This window comes from Tenrec ecaudatus, chromosome 10 (assembly GCF_050624435.1).
Source record: "Tenrec ecaudatus isolate mTenEca1 chromosome 10, mTenEca1.hap1, whole genome shotgun sequence".
In the NCBI taxonomy this organism is placed as follows: Eukaryota; Metazoa; Chordata; class Mammalia; order Afrosoricida; family Tenrecidae; genus Tenrec; species Tenrec ecaudatus.
In genome coordinates, this window is record NC_134539.1 from 111,940,037 (window position 1) to 111,957,227 (window position 17,191).

At 40.0% G+C, this 17,191-nt stretch overlaps 1 protein-coding gene across 1 annotated transcript in view; it reads right to left on the minus strand.

The window, feature by feature from the left end:
• EFCAB5 (EF-hand calcium binding domain 5) overlaps positions 1-17,191 on the minus strand; it is a 127,338-nt gene that overhangs the window by 49,251 nt on the left and 60,896 nt on the right. Inside the window, exons 10-15 of the mRNA XM_075559611.1 lie at positions 15,415-16,257; positions 13,948-13,964; positions 13,759-13,819; positions 13,566-13,658; positions 5,270-5,484; positions 3,946-4,102 (exon numbers count right to left, since the gene is read on the minus strand). Coding sequence (XP_075415726.1) covers positions 3,946-4,102; positions 5,270-5,484; positions 13,566-13,658; positions 13,759-13,819; positions 13,948-13,964; positions 15,415-16,257 — 1,386 coding nt within the window. The remainder of the gene's footprint in view (positions 1-3,945; positions 4,103-5,269; positions 5,485-13,565; positions 13,659-13,758; positions 13,820-13,947; positions 13,965-15,414; positions 16,258-17,191) is intronic.

Below are 17,191 nucleotides of genomic sequence, written 5' to 3' on the forward strand. Positions count from 1 at the left end.
CACATGACGAAACGATCATGAGAGGAGGGCGCCTGTGGTCTGGTTAGCTCTGCTTTAGATAATGTCTAGGGAGAAGGTGGAGAGGGATTTACACTGCAAACAAGCACGCATTGATGATGCAGTATTTCTCAAGAGTGCCTCCTGTTGTCTGTGGCATTTCCTTCTAAACCACTCGCCTCTTTCTGCAGATTTTGTTCTTAGCACTTTCTGGAGCTTGCCAGGGGGTTTCAACCAGAGAAAATTTTCAGACAAAACCCAAGTTTCTCCTACGTTAAAGGGTTAATGAAAATGTCAAGGAGACGCAGCTCTATTATTGATATTGATAATATATTGATATTATTAATAGCCATGTTATTAGGAATAAAGCAAAGTCAGTGTGCTTAGGTAATGAGTACTACGTCATTACTGCCACTGATTCATATTGTCCCAGTGTATCACGCTTTCCGCACAATTATTGCTGTGCTGGAACCCATTCTTGCAGCCAGTGTGGCAATCCATTGCATTGGTTTTCCTTTGACCCACAACCAGGTTGGATGTCTTTTTCCAGGGACTGGTCCTGCCTGAAAACCTGTCCAGGTAATTTGAGATGACATCGTTCCATCCTCTCTCCAAGGAGCATGATAGCTATACTTCTTCATTCTGGCAGTCCCTGGTATGTTCAATATTCTTCACCAGCACCATGATTCAAATGCATCAGTTATTTTTTTTAATCTTCCTTATTCATGTGTGTTGGGCTGCTAACCACAAGATCAGCTGCTCTGTGGGAGAATTAAGACTTTCTGCTCCCACATGTAGTTTCAGAAACCCACAGAGGCGCTCTATCCTGTAGGGTTGCTAAGCGTTAGAATTGGGTGGATGGGAGTGAGCTCAGTATTTTAATTTCATTGTCTAGTTTTCACATGCTTGTGAGGCAGTTAAAAACTCCATGACTTTGGTCAGGTGGTCAAAATGATTTATTTGCTTTTTAGCACTTTAAAGAGGCATTTTCCAGCAGATTTGCACAATGGAATACATCATTTGATTTCTTGACTGCTGCTTCTATGCATGTTGATCACGGATCCAAGTGAAATGAAATTCTTCGCTGCTTCAGTCTTTTCTCCGTTGATTGTGAAGTTATTTGTTAGTCCATATTAAAGGCTACAGTATTTGATCTTTATCAGTTAAGTGCTTTAACTCCTTCATGCTCAGTGAGCAAGTTTGTATCATCTGCATATCTCAGGTTGTTAATTGAATTCTTCATATAAACCAGTTTCTTGGATTATGTGCTCAGGAATATAACCCAGACAGGCACCTTTCCTGGTTTGAAATCCCAAAACATCCCCCTTTTTTCTTTTCGATCAACTGCCTCCTTGGTCTCTGTTCAAGTTTCACATGAGTACACTAAATGTTCCGGAATCCCCATTCTTCACAACGTTATCCACAATTGGCTATGATCGAACAGTGGAGTGCCTTTGAACAATCAATAAAACACAGGTAAACATCTTTATTCTAACTTGGTTTTCAGGTAAGCTCCATCTCACATCAGACTTGATATTGCTTACGATCTGGCTTGAATTTCTAGCAGTTCCTTGTCAATGTATTGCTGCAACTGTTTTTGAATGATCTTCAGTGCAAGAAATCATGTGGACACGAGTGCTTTTAATATTGTGCTGAGTTGAGAGCTAACTAGCAAGACAAAGGACAATACTTACTACTAGTGGAGGAAACAGGGTCAAGGAGGAAGGTCTATGGTTGATGTTATGTAAATCTCCCCCAAATAAGACTACAAGCGTTCAAATGGAACCAAGCCTCGACAAAGACTGACTTCATTATTTATGTGTGTATGCAGCACACAGCAGTCAGGGTTAGAACAGCATTTGGTTTCTCTGCTGCGGGTGAAGACTTGAGAAAGTTTTGGAGGAGTTCGTAGACAGAGAAGGAGGTTATAAGGTGATGGTGTTGAAAGAGGAGTGATTGTCTCTTGTGTGCTTAGGATTTCTTCTCATTATTGCCTCTATCACTGATTTGGTTATAATTCGTTTAAATAAATAATTTGGTTATAATTCGTTTAAATAAATAGAACGAATGTGTGCTTCAGGTTGGCTCAGCTTGTTCTACCTGGTGCCTACTACTGCATGGAAGGAGACCACAGCACTGGGAAAGCGTAGTACCCACTACCCTTCACGCTACCAGGAGAGCAATCTGGGGACAACTGTGTCTTGTGGATCACAGAGAAAATGTTCAACCTGCTCTCTCTCTCTCTCTCTCTCTCTCTCTCTCACACACACACACACACACAAACACACACACTTTAGACAACAATGTACTACCTCACAGTTCCAGAAGTTAGTAGTTTGAATGCAGGGTGTTGGTGCCCTCCAAAGTCTTGAACCTGTAATCTTCTCTTCAGTTTGGTACATTACTTATTCATGAAATTCTAATGTTTAGTTCTGGAATTTGAGACAAAAATATTTTCCTTAGGGGAGGGAGGGGATAAAACAAGGTGCTGATACCAAGGGCTCAAGTAGAAAGCAAATGTTTTGAGAATGATGATGGCAACAAATGTACATATGTGCTTGACACAATGGATGTATGTATGGATTGTGATAAGAGTTGTACGAGCCCCCCCAAAAATGATCTATTAGGGGAAAAAAAAGAATTTTCTTGTCTCTCACCACTTCTCCCCGGGTGCTCCTTGGCATGTAGATACATCTTTACAGGTCCTCCTCTCTGTGTCTTTTCTCCTCTTTTATAACGTTATTACCCAGATGGGATTAGGACCCACCCTATTCCAATATGATCTGATATTAACTAGCAACATCTTCAAAGACCCTACATCCAACAAGATCACGCTCACACCTCTCAAGTGTTAGGACCTCAACATACATTTCTTGGAGACACAATTCAACTCTTGGCAGTGGCTTTTCTCACTGCTCATCCTCGTTCCCCCATTCCTTGCCTTCTGAGTCCAGAGATCATCTTCCAGACAAACTATTGGCACCCACGCGCTTGTTGTAGAGTCTTATTTCGGAGGGGAATTCTAACTACGGTAGAAGAAAGGAGTCTTCTTCAAAATTCAAGTCAGTGTGTGTGTGTGTGTGTGTGTGTGTGTATCCACTTACTTGGTGGAATCTAATGTGCTTGCGTCATTCTGGCTGTAAAGGAATATGGGAAAATATGGGGTTCGGCTTTGCAACTTCTCCAGTCCACTAGAAGGGGGTGACATAGGTTGGCAGCTGTGACCAATCCAATGTCCCCACTTAAAAACAACAACAACACCAACAAAAACCTTGTTATTGTAGTTTGGGTGAAAATTTTTAAAATAAGTTAGCTTTTTCATTCAAAAGTTACACACATTTTGTTTTGTCATTAGTCATAAGTCCTACATTGTAACAGCACTCTTTCCACTCACTTCCTCCGTTGCCTATTTCCATCCATCCTTCTTCCTTGACCCATCGTATCTTTGTTTCTTGGCAAATGCTGCCCTTTGGGTCTGGTGCGGCTGTTCTGAGCAGTATGTTCCTCCCTGGTGTTGTTGTTCACTTGATAGGTTTGCTGACTTATTGTTTGACTGAAAGTTGATCCTCAGGTTTTGAAGGGTGTCAAGGGCCATCCACTTACCATCGCTTATGAAAGTATTGACTACTTAAAAGCAATTTCACAACTAAAGAAAAACCTCATTGGATTCCCATGGCCTTTAGGCCCTTAATCATATGCTTCTATCATATACTAACAAAAAAGCATAATTTTAATATCAGGAAAAGAGGTTTTGTGACTGGGGCCCTTATAAGTCTTATATTACAATTCAGCCATCACCAGGCAAGAGATGGATCCTTCCTATGGCAAGCAGTCATGTCCAAATAACCAGTGTTTTAATTCTATATAGTCACATTATTTATAGTAGTACTGGGACAGTAAAGCCAAATTGCTACAACAACTTAAATAAGAAAGTACTTAATATTTTACCTTTTTTCATGGATTCTTTTTCCAATCCTTCTTTATATGTATACAGGAGTTCATCAACTTCATTCAGATCCAGGAAGCCTGAGCTATTGCTGTCCCACTTCTGAAAGAGGGCTTCTAGGAGCAGCCCCTTTCGAATCCTTGAAGCCTTTTGCCTAGTCTAGGATGAAAACGGGATCACAGCACAAATGACAGTTTTCATCGTGGCAATAGGCATCCTGTGTCTGCACTCAAGAAAAGTGCGGGGACTTTTTATAAAAGCAGCTTTGTTTTGGAGTTCAAGTGATATTGATAGAACCATGTGGGAAACTACTTTTCATTTCCTAAACACCCTTTCCCAATTTCATTTCTCAACAACAGCAACAAAGCTAACCCAGAGATCCGCTTTATTGGACTAAAACACAGAGCTAAGAAGAGCCTTCAGAATCTGATTTACTCCTTGTACTCTACTCCTCAGTTGTTCAGGTGTGTTAAAAGCTTGCATTGCTCTGCCTGGCTTCTTGGTGTGATAGGTTTTGTGGTGGAAGGAGAAGAATGGCTTTGCTCAAACAGTGAACAATGTCTTTATTTTTTAAATATATTTTTATATTTAACATTTACTTAAATTTTATTTTTATATTTAACATTTACTTAAATTTTATTTTATTTACTTTTTAGATTTGTTGCTAGTTAATCCTGACAGTTAGGTAGTAATTGAGTGAGTATCTAGATAGAGTTAATTGCAAAAATAAAGGGAATCGATCCCATCGGGTAAAACAAGCAGTATTGTGATGGCAAACAGGATACCAGGTCTGAATTAGATTGAGAAGAGGCATAAGGTTGATGAGATTACCAAATACGTTCAGTGAATCTAATTTATATATTTAATACCAAAGTCCATAAATGGCTTTCTTCATTTGCCTATCTCTCAAGTAAGTAGCATATTCTTAGGGAATGTCTACTACCTGGGTACACATGAATAAAATGAGTATAATTAAGCCATAATCATACTTCTAAGTACATGCACTTGCAAATGCACTCACAGAGCAGACAGTATATGCAGGCTTACATATCTGCATATGTACAAGTCTGCTCTGAAAGCTGCCAGAGAGGAAAAACAAAACTATTCCATCAATCATCTCCTGCAAAGAGCAAGCATCTTATTTTTAAGAGGATATGTTTTCGTAGGCCATTTGACAGTAAAACAAAATGATGTATTTAATGGCGATGCTTGCTGAAGTAACATGCCATATTTGGTTGTAAGGTTCGTAAGAAGAGCCACATTAGGACCTGCTAACATTGCGAGATTTACTTTATATCAGCGACATGGATAAATAAGATTACGCACCTGTTCTAAGGCACTGATTTTCTCTTCCTTCGTTTCCACATAGTACTGCTTGACAAAAGAGGTGAGGTTCTCACTGACATCCAGGGAAGTCTCCTCACCCACAAATGTCTCTAGGAGTTGCACGAACTGGAGCAGGCGGAGGGAAACACCATCAAAGGCAAACCTGCTGCTGCCTTCCTTCATAGCCTGAATATTTCTGATAATCGGATGCAGCTCTGTCAAGCACGAAACATACACTAAGCAGTCGAGTGAAAAACTCTCTCAAAGTTTAGGGAGATTATCTGTGAGTAGTCTCCCTAAATTGTAGCACTCATCGCCTTAAGTCAAGATTTCCTTCAGGATCGTCCTGCATTTTCCTTTTGGAAAACATCCTCCTCCTCTCAAGTAGTCCCCAGTCTGTCCAACTTTTGTGCCAAAGAGGTTTAAGTGAGATAGGTCTACACACCCTAAGGTGAGAAGCAGATGACCTCTATCCCCAGGTGATGGAATTGGTGGTGGTTGGACTTTAGCTCAGATCTCTTCTGGTTTGGAGGGTGTCTAATGAAAGCTGGTCTGCGACGACCATATATTTACCATTTGAATGCTCTATTTGCCTTGTCATGACATGTATTGGTTTGGCAGGCATATTTCTGCCTTTGTGAATGAATGCTATTGAAAGGTTTGCCCTATCCGCAACCCTCATTGTTCATGTAAATGTGTCCAGTCATTTAGGGTTTTAATCTGGACAAGTTAACAATTCATGCATTTCAGTATGAAAAGCCAGCTTATAGTTTTATAATTTCCTTTTCTCAACAGTATTTTAAATTCTATATTACTGGCTAAATCAATGATACTATCAATAGAATCACCTTTGCTTCAAGGAAATGATTTATAATGTTCTTTATCATATGATGTCTCTAAAGTGAACTAGAGACATATATAAAACTTAGGTATATAAATGGATTGGGGCTCAAACATAATTGTAGCCCTAATCTGAGAACAATTAGTTCTTATTGCATGACCCTACTGGACACACATCCTTATGAAGAGCTCATTGAAGATATGAGTGCTATGTTAAAGTGTGGTGAAGAAATCAGATGGCACCTGGCTATCAGACAGAATAGTGCATGGGGTTTTAAAGGCTTGTCTTCAAACCAGAAGACATCTAAGTGAGACTTCAACTAAGTTCACATGGAATAGAAGCACACAGCCTGTGTGATCCAAGTACTGTAAATAATAAAATCCCAAACTGGAGGAGGGAATGGGATCAGAGCTTAAGTTCTGAACACTCAATTTGCAGTGGGCTATGCCAGTGGAAGCCTCATATCATTTGCAGGGTCTCCACATAGATTAAAGTTCTGGTGATCCCCCTCTGATCATAATCCAGGGATGTAAACAGCTTTGTTATCAGAAATAAAGTTTCATAAGGTTAATTATGGCGGATATAGTTAGGTCAACATGCAACACCTTATTATTTGATCTCCCTTTTGACTGATTTTAAAGTTGTTTCAATTTTTTATACGTTATGCTTTCTATTTTATTGAGATTTTTCTGTTTGGGTTGTCATTGTTGGTGGTGTGTTTTTTTGTATGATTTTCTGTACATGAAATCCAGGATAGGTAAAACCGCAGAGACAGTAACTGGATTACTAATTACCTAGGAGAAAGGCAAGAGAGTTTGGGTGAGAAAAAAAGAGCTAATAACGAGTCTGAGAATGAAGAAAATGTTCTTATATTCATTGTGATGATTGCATAACTCTTCTTAATATGACAAAGCTATTAAATTTTATGATATATGAATTATATTCCAATAAATCTATTAAAATAAAAAAAAATTTTTGGCGTCCCTGGGTGGGCTCGAACCAAAATTAAAAAAATTTAAGGGTGTGTTAGTCTGGGTAGACTAGAGAAGCAAATTCATAGACACACATATGTATATAAGGAAGAGGTTTATATACAAGAGCAATTGTACATTAAGAAAGCATCTCAACACAGTCCAGTCCAAGTCCCTAAGTCCGATCCTAGCCCTTAGGTCTGATACAAATCCATAAAGTACTCTTCAGACTCATGAAATGCATGCAGTGAAGCCAAAGGCAGGATGATCACAAGCCCCTGGGTAGGAATCTTTGGGTCCAGTGGCGTTGCAAGCATCTCAACGCTGGCAGGGGTTGCTCTGTGGCTTCTCCAGCTTCCGATGTCTGGTTGCATCCATGTGGCTTGTCTTCTACAATGTCTCCCAGGGAGTAGCAGAGAGAGAGCAGTGTCTTCCGCCTCCAAGGAGGAAGTACCAGATTTCCCAGAATTCTCAGGAGAAGGCCATGCCTACACAGAAGTCTCCTTGGCTATCTCCAGATTGACAGCCTAGACTCCACCCCTACACTCTTAATCCTTAAATTGACACCAGATTAGGTGACTACCACAGAGGGAAAAAATGAACTCTCATACAATTTTTAAAAAATTGTCAAAGTATAAAGCAAAAAAAGAACATGAATTAGCAGGAGACAAGAATTTGACCATGAAGTTTCACCAAAATAGTTTGAGAATAGAAGATTTGTTATTTGTTATAAGTACAAATTTTGAAGATAAAAGGAAAATCCCTTTTTTTCATTAGACAAACTTTATTGCATCAAAGCATCACAGACAAGTCTAAAGGAATCATCTAGAGACTGTAGCTGGACGCCTCTTAGAGCAGCAGTTCTCAACCTGTGGGTCACGACCCCTTTGGGGGTCGAACGACTCTTTCACAGGGGTCGCCCGATTCATCACAGTAGCAAAATGGCAGTTATGAAGTAGCAACGAAAATAATTTTATGTTGGGGGGGGGGGGTCACCACCACATGAGGAACTGTATGAAAGGGCCGTGGCATGAGGAAGGTGGAGAACCACTGTGCTTAGACCTTACTCTTCAGCGTGAACTGTTCCTTTTTCAGAAACAGATACCAGTCAAAAACTTTAGGATATCCTTGTTTTTAATTGCTGTGGCTTGCTGAATTAAAGCTGCTGAAATTGATACAAGCTCAATGTTGTTTCCTTTAAGAATTAACTCATCATTCTGGGCTCGAGAAACCGAACAAGCAGCACCTATCATCTTGAAAACCCTCCAAATGTATTTTTTAATCAAGAAGTTATGGATTACATGAAGAGGCCCAATCTCCTGAATAACCACATTGATGGGAAATGGGTGCATACAGACCTCCGTGTAACCCCTTTGACCCTGTTCTGTGCATGACTTCAGATATTGCTGATGGTAGCTAGTTTTTCTGTATGGTCCCCACCATTGGTCAACTTGATGCCTCTCTTATTTTTTCTTTCCAAGGAGACCGAATTCTATTTTGATGTGATTGAAGTCCCTTCACAGGGTCCTTCACCATAACCATGGACTCCTTCAGGGAAATGCTGACATTCTCTGGACTGTTGACAGTCAGTTGCTGAGAATGGTCTTCATTCTCACCATAGATGTGGCAAAGCAGGAAGATAATCTTGATCTAACTAGTTATACTAATTAGTGATATGAAAGGCAAAATGCTAAAATAGCATTCTAGTAACATGTGAGTCCTTGTTGGAACCCAAACCCACTTCTATTAAATGGATTCCAATGCATAATTACCCATATAAGGTTTTCGAGGCTGTAAATCTTTACAGGAGCAGATAGCTCCCGGGTACTCCTGCAGAACAGCTGGTGGATTTGAACCCCCAACCTTGTGGTTAGCCACCCAATGCTTAGCCAACAGCACTACCAGGGCTCCTCTTGTTAGAATAATAGTGGTTAAATATCTAGCTGACCTGGGATCTAAAAGATACATGTTGCTCTGTTGAGTACATCTTTCTTTGTAAACCTTTAAAAACAAGGCAGGTTCTCATCTGTCTTATATCTTTGAATGTGGAACTACCAGAAGGAGAAATAGCTTGAGTGATATTTTTGCGGTTTAAGATCTAAATGTGCAGGACCAAAGTTCCAAAGCAGTCTGAGAGCCATGTAATGGTAAAGAAAAAGAAAAAAAGGAGCCTGGTGGTGTGGTGGATAGGCACTCTGCTCTTTTTTTAAAATTTTCTTTTAATTATATTTCACTTTATTGTGCTTTGCAGATACTGCTTTTTTTTAATAAATCATTTTACTGGGGCTCATACAACTCATCACAATCCATACATACATCAATTGAGTAAAGCACCCTTATACATTCGTTGCCCTTATCATTCTCAAAATTCGCCTTCCACTTGGGTTCCTGGAATCAGCTCATTTTCCTTTTTTCCCTCCCTCTCCCTCCCTGTTTCCCCTCCCTCATGAACCCTTAATAATTTATACATTATTATTTTATCTTATCTTACACTGCCCCGAGTCTCCCCTCACCCACCTTCCTGTTGCCCATCCCCCATAGAGGAGGTTACATGTAGATCCCCAAGATCAGTTCTCCCTTTCTACACCCCCTTCCCTCCCGGTGTCGCCACTCTCACCGCTGGTCCTGAGGGGTTCATCCGTCCTAGAATCCCTGTGTTTCCAGATCCCTACTGCACCGCTGTGCATCCTCTGGTCTAACCAGGTCCGCAAGGTAGAATTGGGGTCATGATAATTGGGGGGGAGGAAGCGTTCAAGAACTAGAGGAAGGTTTTGAGTTTCATTGTTGCTACACTGAACCTTGAGTGACTCATCTCCTCCCCACTACCCCTCTGCGAGGGATGTCCAGCTGTCTACAGATGGGCATTGGGTCCCCATCACGCACTCCCCTCTTTCACGGTGATGTGATTTCCCCCCTCCCCCCACCTTTGTTGTTTGAAACCTGGTCCCCTTAGCCCTTCATGATCACACATGTTGGTGTGCTGCTTCCATGTGGGCTTTGTTGCTTCTGGGCTAGATGGCCGCTTGTTTACTTTCAAGCCTTTAAGTCCCCGGACACTATATCTCTCAATAGCCGGGCACCATCAGCCTTCTTCACCACACTTACTTATGCACACATTCGTCTTCAGCGTTTATGTGAGGAAGGTGATCACACAATGATGGTTTTTGTTCTTTGGTGTCTGCTACCTGGTCCGTTCAACACCTTGTATTCACTTAGGCTGTGTGCTTCTTCTCTGTGGGCTTTGTTGCTTCTGAGCTGGATGGCCACTTGTTTGCCTTCAAGCCTTTAAGACCCCAGACGCTATATCTTTTTGATAGCTGGTACCATCAGCTTTCTTCATGTTTGCTTATGCACACATCTGTCTTCAGTGATCATGTTGGGAAGGTGGGTATCATGGAATGACCATTTAGCTGAGCAAGGTGCTCTTGTATTGAGGGAGTGAGGCACTCTGCTCTTAACGGAAAGGAGAACGATGTCGCAGTATGCGTCCATAAAGACTTATAGTCTTGGCAACACTACAGAGCACTGCATTGTAAACAAATCCACAGAAGTAGATTTGATTTGGGAATAAAGAAAAAAAAGGTATTCCTAATGCCTTAAGTTAAAAAATATAAAAGCATTCAACAGCACATCACCCCACCCCAAAACATTGATCTTATCCCCTCCAACCATAGTGGAGGGATGTGAAGAGCCTTGCTTCAGACATTGGCATTGTAAAGTCTACTATGGTAGCTCTCATTAGTTAAAATGTAATATCTTTTTATTTGATCTCCCTTGTGACCCAGTGAAAAGTTGCTTTCAGTTTAAAAAAAAAAAGAGAGAAATACATGAATTAAGACTCCAGTTCACCACTTGTCTGTCTGTGGTGGTTTTTATGTTGCTGTGATGCTAGAAGCTATCTTACTGGTACTTCAAATGCCAGCAGGGTCACCAAAGTGAACGGTTTCAGAAGAGCTTCCAGGCTAAGAACAGACAATGAAGGACTCAACTCCCCCCACCCCCTTTTTGGAGGAAGGAGCTCTTGAAAAGCTTACGCACAGCTTTGCAACTTTGTTAGATACTGAAGGCCTAATGCATGGAAGCAGAACTTTGTTGGAGATAGTGCCGGAGGGCAGGCCCCTCGAGATGGAGGCTCCCTGAAACGTGACCGAGGAGCAGCGCTTTCTCGGAGTGGAGTTGACTGTGATGATGGGAGTTGAGTAAAGCCTGTGGAAGAGTGGAGCCCTTGGGATTTACACTTGCTGATGGAGCATGATTCAAGGTAAGGAGAAACAGCAGCAAAAAGCTGTTAATAATCAGAACCTGGAATGTGCAAAGAGTGAATCTAAGAAAACTAGAAGTGGTCAAAAATGAAATGACACAGTCCAGAGGAATGCAGTGGCATCGTTGTCAAAAAGGACATTGTAAGATCCATCATAGAGTACAAGGCTGTCTGTGATAGGGTTACATATATCCACCTTCATGGAAATCCAGTCAATACAACTATTACTCAAACACCGTATATACTCGGGCATAAGCCGAATTTGTCAGCACACTTTAATGCAGTTTTTGTAGTAAAATTCGGTGCTTCGGCTGATATACGGGTCAGCTTATACTCGAGTATATACGGTATATACACCAACCACAAAAGCTAGTGATAAAGAAGTTGAAGAATTCTACCAACTTCTTCAGTTGAAAATTGATCAAGAATGCAATCAAAATACATTGATAGGAATTACTAGTGATAGAAATGCAAAAGTTGGAAACAAAGAGGAAGGAAAATATGGTCTTGGTGGTAAAAAATTAAGGCTGGAGATTGAATGTAGAATTTTTCAAAACCAACAACTTGTTCATAGCAAATACTTTTTTCAACAACACAGAAAGCTATATATATGGACTATCCACATGGATTTCTCCAGGTAGAATACACAGAACTCAAATTGACTACATCTGTGGGAAGAGAAGATGTAGAAACTCATTATCAACACAGCTAAAATCCAGACAGGGGCTAAATGCAGAACAGCCCGCCAATTACTCACACGTACGTTCAAGAGGAAGCTGGAGAAAATGGAAACAAACTCATGAGGGCCAAAACATGACAATAAACCCATCCCACATAAATCTTGAGTTCATTTCAAGAACAAATTTGACACATTGAACAACAGTGACAGAAGACCTGATGAGCTATGGGAGGACATCAAGAAAATAATTCATGAAGAAAGCAAAAGGTCATTAAAAAGACAAATAAGGAAGAAAAGGTCAAAGTGTATATAGTGAGCATCTTTTCAAGTGTTTCTTGGCCATTTATATATCTCTTTTCCATAAATGCCTATTCAAGATTTTTGTCCACTTAAAGAGAGAGAGAGAGAGACATCAAAAGAAGAGTTGCATTGGGTAAATTTGCAACACAGGACCTCTTTAGAGTATTGAAAGGCAAGGATGCTACTTTGAGGACTGAAGTGTGCCTGACCCAAGCCATGGTAACTCCAATGGCCTCGCGTGCATGTGAAAGTTGGATGCTGCATAAAGAAGACTGAAGAAAGAGTGATGCATTTGAATTATGCTGTTGGTAAAGAATTTTGAAAGTAGTATGGACTGCTAAAAGGACAAGCCAATATCTTGGAAGAAGTATGGCCAGAGAGCTCTTTAGAGGCAAAGATGGTGAGGCTTCATCTTGCATACTTTGGACATGTGGTCAAGAGATACCAGTCCCTTGAGTAGGTCATTGGGTTTGTAAAGAAAAGGAATTGCAAAGGAGAGGCAGGCCCTCAAGGAAATGGACTGACACAATGGCTACAACAATGGGCTCAGGCACAGGACCGGGCAGTGCTTCCTTCTGTTGTGCATAAGGTCACTGTGGGCTGGAACAGACTGGATGACCCTAACAACAAGCCTCTGGGGAATCCCCTCTGACCACAGAGCAGGGGTATGAATAGCATTCCTATCATAGAAAGTGGATTGTTAGAAAAAGAGAATAAAATGTAACAACTTATCTTTTGATCTCCCTTAGGACCCAATTTAAATTTGTCCTAGTTTTAATATTTTCTACTTTCTTTTCAACGGAAACTTCTCTGTTTTACTTTAATATTGTTATTAGTTATTTTGGGGGGGGGTATGTTTTTCTATGTATGAAATCCAGGATGGGTAAATATATAGAGACAGTAACTAGATTAATGGTTTCTTGGGGGCATGGTAGAGGATGTTGGGGGAAACGGGGAGCTAATAACAATGAGTCTGAAAAAGAAGAAAATGCTCTGAAATTGATTGCGGTAAAGATTGCACAACGAACTCTTCTTGATGATTGAATTATTGCATTGTACTGTGGATTATGTGCCAATAAAGCGGTTTAAAAACAAAAGCATTTATCTTGGATTTATTTAAATTCACCATCTCAGAGATAAAATAGTGTAAGGAGAAACTTTCCATCGTGTCTTAACTAAGTTTGGTCATCATTATGAGGAACTATCGTAAATTAAATCCATTGAGTTTCATTGTAAACATGTACCTGCAAATCTGGGGTGACCATAGATTAAGGTTGCTTGTTCCTCATCTTCAATTTTTGGATACTTCAACTTCAACTTACAAGTAAAAAATGCACCTGTAAAAAGCCACATTAAAAAGTATAGCCAATTTAACTTTAATGTCACAGTAGTTTTGTTCTAGAGTATAAATGAAAGGAGGATTAAATGAGAAGTTACCTGACCATGACCTTCCTTCTATTTGGGGCAACTTGGATTCACAAGATTGTTGTTTCTGAACCTTCTGTGCAATTTCTAGGAGGTACAAAAGAAAATGCCCATAAATTGGATATATTAGGACTGCAATTCTGTTATACATATATTCTAAGGCTAATGAGTGAAATGCCTTGTGTATAGAACATTAAAAACTTCTTTTCTGGTACTTTCTCATACATGTTGTAAAATGTTTAACCCAAGTGAAAACATGTAACTAATTGTTGAGGTGCTGTATGGCAAAACCTGTTTGATTCCCATTTGGTCACACAAAATGAAGACTGAAATTTATAGCTTCTCTCTCAGTTAGGCACAATAATATGTCCCAATTCTGACCAAGAATATGTGAAGGAAAGTGATGTGCAGTTACCTCCCCTTCTTTCTACGAGCTTTCTACTCAGGATGTGGACTTGATGGTAGGCCATCTTGGACCATAGGGCTGGAGGAGCCACTGGCCAGAAGAGACTTTAGCCCTTTCAGATTTTTATGTGTCTGAACTGTCTTACAAGTTTTGGTTTTTATATGAGAAAGGAAAACTCCTGTCTTGCTCAGACATCGTTCATTTGAATCGCCACTAATGTAACATTTGATTAAATAGGAATGTCATTAATTTTGTAACCAGCAAGTCCTATTATGTAAGAACCAGATGTTATAACAAACAAACAAAACAAACTCACTGCCATCGAGTCAATGCCAACTCACAGCGACTCTATCGGACAGGATAGAATTGCCCCTTTGGGTTTCTGAGACTGTAACTCTTGCCAGAGTAGAAATCTCTGTGGTTTCAAACTGCTGACCTGGCAACAGCAGCTGAACCACTCTGTGACCAGGGTTCCTCCCAGCAGTTTTACATAGAGACTTTCTTTGAAATGCTAAGATTTTAGAATTACATGAACTCAAATTTGTTGCTGTTGAGTTGATACCAACTCGGTGACTCTAGAGGACAGTGCAGAACTGCCTCATGGGGTTTTCAATGTCACATCTTTCTCCTGAAGAGTAGCTGGTAAGTTCTAATGGCCAATTTGGTTAGCAGCCGAGTGTTTACCACAGAGTGCCAGGAGAATTAGAATGTTTAAATAACGACACCTATCCGAGGTCTTAGGAGCCATTGTGATTGGCTGTCTGGAAGATTAGAATTTTCCACAGAAAAGGATAAGTATTTGAACTTCAGTGTTCTTTCTATCTTAAAGATGACTTTTCGAAGCCCTGCTAGAGCATATAATAATGTGTATATAACTGAAAAAGGCAAGGCCCATTTCATAGTTGAAATTCAAGACATCTTTCAAGATGGTTTCTAATACCATATACCACATCTAGAACAAAATGGCTTCTGCTGTTTTTTCAGGGACTTAAAATATTTCATATCTAACATTACCAGATTTCTTCCTCACAAATGAGCTTGTGGTGAAAAAGGAAAATCTTCGTAAACTGACAGTAGAGACATCTGGACATATTTAATTGATTGTCCAAGCTATAGACTTGTGTTATAGACTCATGTTGAGTGGCAAAATATATCAGTCTGCATGACCTGGGAGGCCAGGAAAAATTCTAACTTCGGTGGACATTCAAAAACATCACTCCACAAAACAGGGATCTGATATTGTCAGAGAACTGCATTCCTACCTGAAAGCCCATCTTTTCTACTTGATATTGTTATTTCTTGCAGTTCAGAACTTATAGGCAGTTCCTCGTTATATGTTTGCCTCTGGAACAAATCTTCCTGTGGAGGGATTTCCACGGATTTAGATGTAACCTCTCTCAGTTTTATGCTTGAAGATGAGTGTAAGTTCTGATGTTCTGGGACTGGCTCTATGTATAATCCTTGTTCTGTTATTGTCACTGACCCTTGTTGTACCACCGACTCTCTGCGTGGTTCTTGTTCTGCGGTTGACCCTCTGTGTGATCCTGGTATCACTGACTCCTCCGGTGGTTCCTGTTCTGCAATTGGCTCACTGAGTAGTTCTTCTTCTGCCACCGACGTTTGATATGGCCTTTGTGCTGATATTGATTGTCTGTGAAATTCTTGTTTTACAATTTCTTCTTTGGGGGTTTCTTGTTTTGCAGTTAATTCTACTCCAGTTTCATGTTCAAAAGTCGACATGCTCTGTGGTTCTTGTTCTGTCATCAGGCCACTTTGTTGGCTTTGTTCTGTAGTTGACTCTCCATCGGCTCCTTCGTCAGGAGTTGTCCTTGTATGAGCTCCCTGTGTTGTTACTGATGGTCCCTGCAGTTGTTCTGCAGTTGTCTTTTGTTCTCCTGGCAACGTTGGTAGTGGTGGTGACTTTATCTGTTCATCATGGATTTGTTGATCTAACAATTTGCTTTGCACTTTGCTGGCATGCTTTTCAGAAAGTAATGTATTCATCTTTATGATCGTATCGTCAAAGTCTTCATAAATGTGATTCTGGTTATCCATGTCTCCCCAGAACTCAGGCAAGTCTATGTCTTCAAATTCAATAAGTGGCCCTACAGCAGAAAGCAGAACGTTTACCTAAACAATTGATCTTATAATACAGAATGAGAGTAAACAAATAATGCAAAAGAGCATTGGAGCAGAATGAGCAAAATATAAGCATATTGCTTTAAGTCAATATGAATTCCTGTCCTTACAAACAATGAAAACAAAAATAAGGAAACAAGGGAACACGAAAAATAATACTCGCTACTCTAATTTAGAAACCATCATTTCCTAAAAGTGTGGCTTTTAAAATGAACATGATTATTCTTTTGCTACTTGGAAAATTGCTTAGACTGCCTAAGCAGAAAGAAATAATTGTCTATCTCTGGTCTTCCCACAATACACACAGCATAGGGATGGGGAAGGGGTAACATATTTTCCATCACAAATAGCTTTTCAATGATTTCAAAATAAAAGCAAATCTAACCCAAATAGTATTCCACAGAGGCTATATTTATCCAGTAGTCATTCTCTCTCCTTTGTTCTCCACCTCACTTTCTCCTTCACATTTCATTTTTTCCTCCAAACTATGTGGACACCTGGTTCAGAATTCTACAGAAACATGGTATAGAATCCCACAGCTAAAAACAAACAAACAAAACAAGCCAACAAACAAAACACCTGGTGGGACTCATTCCACAAGCCTGCATTTAGCTTCTCCAACTCTACAGTAAGGAAGCTATGCCTGCGGGTCCTACAGTCTCTAGGAACACTGCAAGTACATACCCAAGGATCCTTAGATCACCGAGCAAGACATTCTCACAGACAACTAAAATATTTCAATTCTGCAGAAAATCCAGTTAAAAGAGGAAAACAATCCCATTTGAGTAGTAATCTAAAAATATTTTCCCTGTACAAGCATAAAAACTATAAGTAAAAGTGCATGGGAGGAGAAAAAAATATATTTTTTAGAATCGTTAGGATTCTAAGTTGAGGTCCTTA